This window comes from Protomyctophum parallelum (genome assembly GCF_964188405.1).
Source record: "Protomyctophum parallelum genome assembly, chromosome: 18".
NCBI classification, from domain to species: domain Eukaryota; kingdom Metazoa; phylum Chordata; class Actinopteri; order Myctophiformes; family Myctophidae; genus Protomyctophum; species Protomyctophum parallelum.
In genome coordinates, this window is record NC_139716.1 from 34,987,930 (window position 1) to 34,995,962 (window position 8,033).

Consider the following 8,033-nt stretch of genomic DNA (forward strand, 5'->3'; position numbering starts at 1 on the left):
ATGTTTCCATGGTCCACAATGGAAACTTTCCAAGCCCTTGGCTTTTTTATGTAGGCTGCTGCTGTTATAGGCTGCACTTTAATTTAAACTGTATATGCAATATTCAATCATTCAGACAGACAGACACACAGACACACGCATGCATGCACAAAGTAATGCAAACAGAGAGGACACACACAAGTTACAACAGCCTAGGCCTATAGTCTATACCGGTAGTTACTCTATGCTCTATCTAGGCTATATATAGTCTATATCACGGACAAAAGTCAATGTTGTTTGTTTCTTGTGTACAGAAATCGCTGTTTTAGCGTTAATCAGTGGCTTGGTGCCTTAGTTAATTAACATTCAGTTGAGCACAGGGTGCACTAAAAGGCACGCACGGTCGCACACACACACATACACACACTCAGCTACCCATCACATAAAGTTAGGGTATAATGTCTATGCAACACAAACACAGCGGTCTGAATCTAAACACTCACTATTAGATTGTTCAGGTGCAAACACAAACGTCCACCTCAGCAATGGACCGTTTATCACTCAGTCAGTGCTGGTGCTGGAGCAGCACTTCTCGAATCTCACACAAACATCTCTCTCTCTCTCTCTCTCTCTCTCTCTCTCTCTCTCTCTCTCCAGGTGACAGATGTGTACTGTAGGCAGTGTGAGTGTGCAGTGTGTGAGGATTGTGTATCAGGGGACCATGAGGCACACGCTACTGTCCCCCTCAGCCAGGCACTGGAACTGCACCGCAAGACACTGCAAGAGAGACTGGGGGCTGCAAATAACAGGTTACAGGGAGTGGGGTGGTGCTTTCATGCACACACACACACACACACACACACACACACACACACACACACACACACACACACACACACACACACAGATCACACATCTGCATTGCAACTCAACTCAACTCCCCCCCCCCCCCCCCCCCCCAACAGGCTCCCACAGATCTCAGATGCCCTGGGCTTCCTGAAAGAGATCCTTCAGCAGCTGTCCAATCAGCGGGCTTCCATCGAGGAGGACATCCAATCGAGTTTCGAGGATCTGCACAAGCAGCTGGATGTGAGGAAGAGCGTCCTGCTGATGGAGCTGGAGGTCACGTACGGACTCAAGCAGAAGGTATACGCATGCACGCACGCACGCACGCACGCACGCACGCACGCACGCACGCACGCACGCACGCCTTTTCATTAAAGCCAATGAATTCCTCCCTGCGAAACCTGCAGGTTACCACACTGCTCCGGGCACACAATGACGAGACTTAAATTGTGGCGAACTTTGTTTCTACTGTAAGTTGCACAACGTACGGGCGCCCATAGCTGAATGGGTATAGGTCCCATGTATAGGTCGCAGGTTTGGTATATAGAGCTATACGGGGCACGGTGGCGCAGTCAGTAGCACTGTCGCTTCACAGCTAGAAGGACCTGGGTTCGATTCCCACTGGGGACACTTGTTTGCATGTTCTCCTTGTGTCCCCCGTGAGTCTGTGACCCTCACAAAAAACATGCAGTAATCCTGCTCTACATGGTTGGAATAACGTGTTACGTCCAACCAGGGAAACTCCCTCTGTCAGGCTCTCCCCAGTTTGGCAGAGGGAGTGTATAGCGCCCGGGATTACATTCGATAATTGACACAAATGGGTCACAAAAATCGCTGTGTGTCTCTATACCGCCAGGTCCTGCAGGGCCAGGTGGATTCCCTGGTGCGCGGCCAGGGGGACATCACGGCCTGCTGCGAGGAGACGGACGAGTCCATGGCCGCCGAGGCGTGCGCGGACAGCCTGCAGCAGGAGCGGGAGCTGGCGGAGAGACTGGAGAGGCTGGCCAGCCAGGGCCTGCCCTGCCAGCCCGAGGAGAACGACCAGCTGGACCTGCTGCTGGAGACGGACGGCATGCGGAAGTCCATCCACAACCTGGGGAACATCGTCACCACCAGGTAGCGTTAGCAACAACACACGGCAGACAGACAGGCAGGCAGGGCAGGCAGGCAGGCAGGCAGGCAGGCAGGCAGACAGACAGACAGACAGACAGGTCACAGATCAAGGTCAACGTCCAGCCCTTATCGTCTCTGTCAGGTGGAACCTGGAAACCTCACAAAAAACTCCCAAAACTGTCAAATAAGAGGTTTGAGGTTTCTGCCGATATAACAGTTATACAGCCAGTTGGTGTCATATTGTAATTTGTAGTTACTGTACATTGTGGTATATTATAATAGTTACTGTACACTGTGAAATGTGAAATATGTAGTTACTGTACACTGTGAAATGTGAAATATGTATAGTTACTGTACACTGTGAAATGTGAAATATGTATAGTTACTGTACACTGTGAAATGTGAAATATGTAGTTACTGTAGGCCTACACTGTGAAATGTGTCCTCAGCGCCGTGGCCAGCCAGAGTGAGGCCATGGGCTTAGGTCTGGAGCAGTGCATTGTGGGACATACAGCCTCTGTCACCATAGTGACGAGAGACAAGGCTGGGGGAGCCTGCAAGAGTGGCAACGCTATTCTGTCGGCTGAGGTGTGTTCAATGCACATGCGCACGCACGCACGCACGCACGCACACACACACACACACACACACACACACACACACACACACACACACACACACACACACACACACACAGGCATATATACATTGAAAATCCAAAATACTATGTCTAATCTCTCCTCCCTTCCCCTCCCCTCTCCTCAGGTGTTCACTCCAGATGGTAGTATAGTAGACGGTGAGATCTTGGATCACAAGAATGGGACGTATGAGTTCCTCTACATAGTGCCTAAAGAAGGAGACTTCTCATTGGCCCTCAGGCTGTACGACCAGCACATCAAAGGAAGTCCTTTTAAACTGAACGTGGCCAGGATGTCAGAAGCTGACGTAGAGGTGAGTTGTGCGTGCGTGTGTGCGTGCGTGCGTGTGGTGGGGCTTGTGTGTACTCTATCGTGCATATACGCACAATGTTGCACACTCTTCTTTCTCCCTCTAAAGAGTATGTAATGAACAATTATTTTTTGTTTGCGTTTAAGAAGTAGCTTGCATTGTTCACAACTGTGTTTTGTATATAACCTGATCTACTGTATCTCTCTCTCTCTCTCTGTCTCTCTCAGGAATCCCCTCCAACCACCACAGCCACCAGCTCCGCGGCCAACGCCACCACGTCCACGGGCTCCTCTGAGGGGGCTAAGAGACGAGGGAAGTCCCCTGGCCAGAAGAAGAAGGGCTCCAAGAGAGCCAGCAGTGCCCTGGGGACCCCGAGACGCAAACACCAGAACCCCATCGAGGACGACCTCATGTTCAAGATCGGTGAGGGAGAATCCAATGAATTTTGTTTCACTTAACAGCAGGAAACAGCTATAGGCACTTCAGAATATGTAGTTAGTCAAAGTATACTCGGGTCATGGCGACATATAGCTCCTTTCGGGACCCTATTTACATTTTTGTATTTTGGAAGGCCTTCCCAAAGGCGTGGTTTGCACGACCACGCACAGTGACACAATTGATCAGCTGGTCTCTTTTGAGCATTCGTGTTGGAAGCTCTTCAAATGCATGTGCATTGCTCCAACTTTGCAATTGGTGTATCGAGAGAGAGGGAGGGAGGGGGAGAGAGAGATAGAGAGAGAGGGAGAGAGAAAACGTGTTTTTTTACTGGCCAGGTTTTCCGGAGGTAATTATGTTTGCATATTATGGAATTATAATTTCCTGATGAAAATGGAGTGAATACTGAATAGCTATAGTTCCGCTGGACAATCGGGTCTATGAACGACCAGACCAGGAAACAGATTAACAAGCTCTGAAAACACTTTGAGTTTGTAGTTAGTAACCAAATGGACCCTCATGTGACTGTAACTCTTTATACACTGCAGTTAAATTAACATTGATTTTACAATATAAATTGGGGTTCCAGAGATATAAATGCCATTAAATGGGGGTCCTTGAAATGAAAATAAAATGGTTGAGAATCACTGCTGGGGCCATACAAAAAATCTTTATGGGGGTCCCTGGCGGCATATCTTTTCAAACGGGGGTCCGTGGACTAACACGTGTCAATGTGGGGCTCCTTGACATGAAATAGTTTGAGAACCACTGAGCCCAAAGAATTGCACTATTGTCTTATGTTTACTTGCTCTGTTCCTTTCTCTGTCCCTCTCTCTCTCTTCCTGGCTGTCTCTCTCTCTCTCTCTCTCTCTCTCTCTGTCTGTCATATAGGGTCAAAGGGAAGAAACAAAGGAGAGTTTACCAACCTGCAGGGCGTGGCCACTTCCTCTACGGGCAGGATACTGATCGCTGACAGCAACAATCAGTGTGTCCAGGTGTGAACACAGTGGAGGAAAAAAGTACTCAAATGCTTAAGTAAAAGTATCAATACTGTAATGAAGATGTGCTCCGTTACAAGTAGAAGTCCCGCATTCAAAATGTACAAAAGTATTGGCATCAAAATTGGTACTCAAATTACTGAAAGTAAAAGCACTGGTCCTATTGCAGAATGTCCCATTTCACAAGTTCAGAATGTGTACAAAATCTTTTGAAAATAGCCGATCTACAAACTCACAATGTGTCGTGACGCGCGTGTGTTTGTGTGTGTGTGTGTGTGCGTGCACGCGCACGTGTGCGCGCGTGTCGGTGCCCAGATTTTCTCCAACGAGGGGGAGTTCAGGAGCCGCTTTGGGGTCAGGGGTCGGTCGCCGGGGCAACTCCAGCGCCCCACGGGCGTGGCCGTGCACCCGAGCGGTGACATCATCATCGCCGACTACGACAACAAGTGGGTCAGCATCTTCTCCAGCGAGGGCAAGTTCAAGGTCAGCGAGACAGAAAAGGCACTCACGTTGGTTTTGCTTGAGTAAAAGTGTCAATACGGCCATGGAGGACAGTGGTTCCCAAAGTGGGCTCCGGGGACCCCTAGGGGTCCTTGAGGGAGTATATAAAAGTATATATTTGTGTCTGAGATGTAGTGGAGTAAAGTATGCCTATACAGAAAGTACAGAAAATTGGAAATACTGCAGTAAAGTAAAAAAAAAAAAAGAAAGAAAAAAAGTACTTAAGTACAGTACTTAATAAATGTACTTTACACCACTGGTGACAACCTGTGCAAGGCACTGCCGTGTCATCTGGGAGGGGTGGAGGTGTAATTAACTATACTTGCGTGAAAGCATCTGTGTAACCACTTTAACCATTTTTATACTATATATACCTTTCTGTATAACTGTATATCAAACCGTGTTAATGTTTCAATCACACAATTTTTGTTTTCTTAACTAACAAATTGTTTTCCAAAATTGCAACTCAAAATTCATAAATGACTTAATTGTCTTTCCTTGGTTGACTCAGACCAAGCTGGGCTCTGGCAGGCTGATGGGGCCAAAGGGCGTGTCCGTGGACCAGAGCGGGAACGTGATCGTGGTGGACAACAAGGCGTGCACCGTGTTCATCTTCCAACCCACTGGCAAGCTGCTCAGCAAGTTCGGCAGTCGTGGCAACGGCGACAAACAGTTTGCAGGTAGCAGTGTTGATTTTGGCAGCCAACTTTGATTTCAGTTTTAGTCATAGAGTCTTTTGAATGATTTACATTTAATTTTAGTCACATTTTACTCAGCTGGGTCACCTCAGTCTAGTTGACTAAATGTCATAAGACTTTAGTTGACTTAGAGCTACAGTTGATTTAGTCGACTAAAATTTATTTTGGCGGGCCATGATGCCGTCGTAATGGCTGATTTTACACTTTGCACTACAGCAGATCTACAAGCTCACAACTCGTCGACGCATTGCGAGCTTGTAGATCTGCTATTTTCAGCATGCAACCAAGCGTAAAATGACTTGTCTTTTAGTTCTACTGGATCTCTTCTCCACTATTAACCCTCCCTAACATTTTAGTCTTGTTTTTATTTGTTGACGAAATTGTCAATATATTTAGTCTTAGTTCTCATGGCTTAGTTTTCATTTAGTTTTTCGGTACGACGAACCTTTTTCGTCATAGTATTAGTCGACAAAATCAACAATGGCAGGTAGTACTGTACTGTAGGCGATTACAATAAGTTTAAAGCATAGTGTAAGTTATATATTTTATGGTTGAGACAAAATGTTCTTGGTGAAAGAGTTGAAGCTTAATATTTTGATCCGTAGTCATTGCTATAGTTTTCGTTCAATAACAGGGGTCTGCAATCTGTCCAGCTCTTTAGTAAACACATTTCATCCAAGAAGGAGAGAGTATAGACTTCATAAGCTTCCAGACAGTTCACATTTTGTCTGCTCATTTATTTCAATTGTCAGTTAATTGTCTAAGTCGTTAAGATAAATGTTTACTTTAGAGTAAGGGCTAATAGGTTAACTTTAGCTTTTGCTTTTAATGCAACCCGTAAGTCATATTAAACCACTTTTATATTGGTGCCATTGTTCAGTGTATTCATGCTGCTGGTGACAAGCATGAGAAGGTACTGATCTAACTAACCTCTTGTCTTCCTGACTCCAGGTCCCCACTTTGCAGCTGTCAACAACAACAATGAAATCATAGTGACCGACTTTCATAATCACTCAGTCAAGGTGATCACTCCTCTCCCTTTCACAGAGCATCTACTCTACTATAACCAATGCCAATGAATGAAGCATTGTGAACTGAATTGCTCTGAACTGCGACCGTCTCTGTTGCCAGGTGTTCACGCCAGAGGGCGAGCTGGTGCTGAAGTTTGGCTCCAATGGCGAGGGGAACGGTCAGTTCAACGCTCCCACCGGAGTCGCCGTCGATGTGAACGGAAACATCATAGTGGCCGACTGGGGAAACAGCCGCATACAGGTACCAGGATTCAGACAGACAGAAAGACAGACATGGGGCTCAATGGCAGATTTTGGCACGTTTTACTTTGAAATGTTTTGTAGTTTTTGAGTTATTTAACTTAAACGCCCAATGCATTCTTTATGGCTGGCTGGCTGGCAGGCTGGCTGGCAGGCAGGCAGGCAGACAGACAGACAGACAGGTCCTGTATGATGACGGTGAAAAAGAAAATACCAATACGAAAACTCTCCAGAATTAACCCATTAAAAGATTTTAGCGTTGGCTGTTCATAAATCGCTGCGAGCTGGACAGTGCATCTGCTATTTTAGAAAGAATGTTGAATCATTTTGAATTACGAATGGGTTATATCCATGTACAGTATGTATTATTACATTCTTTCTCTCTCTCTCTCTCTCTCTGTGCTTTTTTACAAACTGTTAATGCAGTATTTAATCAATCAATCTACCTCCAGGTGTTTGACGGCAGCGGTTCCTTCCTGTCCTACATCAACACCTCGGCCGACCCGCTCTACGGTCCACAGGGACTGGCCCTCACCTCGGACGGACACGTGGTGGTCGCCGACTCGGGGAATCACTGCTTCAAAGTCTACCGCTACCTGCAATGATGGACACACGGACGGACGGACGGACAGACGGACAGCATGCGTCGGTCCAGATGGAAGGACTGAGTAATCCAAAGACCCGCTCAACCATATTTCTGAACCTGAGTAACTACAGCCTCGATATCTGCCGCCCTATAGACGACGATTGAAGCAAACATGAAGAAACATATTTTCATGAACAAAATAATTGACAATATTGTCAATTTAAATAAAAGCCGAGGCTCCCGAGCAAGAGCCGTGTGTGGGATTTTTTGGTTCGTGAAAATAATGTTTTTTTTACGTTTGCTTCAGTTGTCACTGATTCGGATGCACCTGCATCCGAATGAAGTGGATGTGCGAATACTTCCTTCACATTGATGGATGGATTGAAAAGGGGAGGAATTGAAATGACGTTCTGAGACGGTTCCCAATGATGACGTCTTTCTATCATAGGAACTCTAGAGGAATATGTCCTTCAGCATGTTGTGTTGTCACTTATGATTAAAGCACTGCTTCAAATCATCAAGGACAGATAAAACTTGAAGGAACCGAGGAGAGATGGTTGGGACGGATTCGTGGAGGAGGAGGAGAAGTGATGGAGGTGTGTAAAGAATGGAAGGCTGTGGAGAAAACAGGAGGTGATGTTTCACAGCAGTGGTTCTC

At 46.4% G+C, this 8,033-nt stretch overlaps 1 protein-coding gene across 1 annotated transcript in view; it reads left to right on the plus strand.

The window, feature by feature from the left end:
* Positions 1–7,394, plus strand: part of LOC310875264 (tripartite motif-containing protein 2-like) — a gene marked incomplete at both ends in the record, with an annotated part of 7,598 nt that extends 204 nt beyond the window's left edge. The window contains 12 exons of the mRNA XM_083788444.1: positions 637–788; positions 945–1,125; positions 1,682–1,941; positions 2,388–2,526; positions 2,704–2,889; positions 3,114–3,309; positions 4,213–4,316; positions 4,635–4,802; positions 5,332–5,500; positions 6,470–6,540; positions 6,650–6,790; positions 7,242–7,394. Of these exons, the coding sequence (XP_083644570.1) occupies positions 637–788; positions 945–1,125; positions 1,682–1,941; positions 2,388–2,526; positions 2,704–2,889; positions 3,114–3,309; positions 4,213–4,316; positions 4,635–4,802; positions 5,332–5,500; positions 6,470–6,540; positions 6,650–6,790; positions 7,242–7,394 (1,920 nt within the window). The remainder of the gene's footprint in view (positions 1–636; positions 789–944; positions 1,126–1,681; positions 1,942–2,387; positions 2,527–2,703; positions 2,890–3,113; positions 3,310–4,212; positions 4,317–4,634; positions 4,803–5,331; positions 5,501–6,469; positions 6,541–6,649; positions 6,791–7,241) is intronic.
* Between the last annotated feature and the right edge of the window lie 639 nt (positions 7,395–8,033).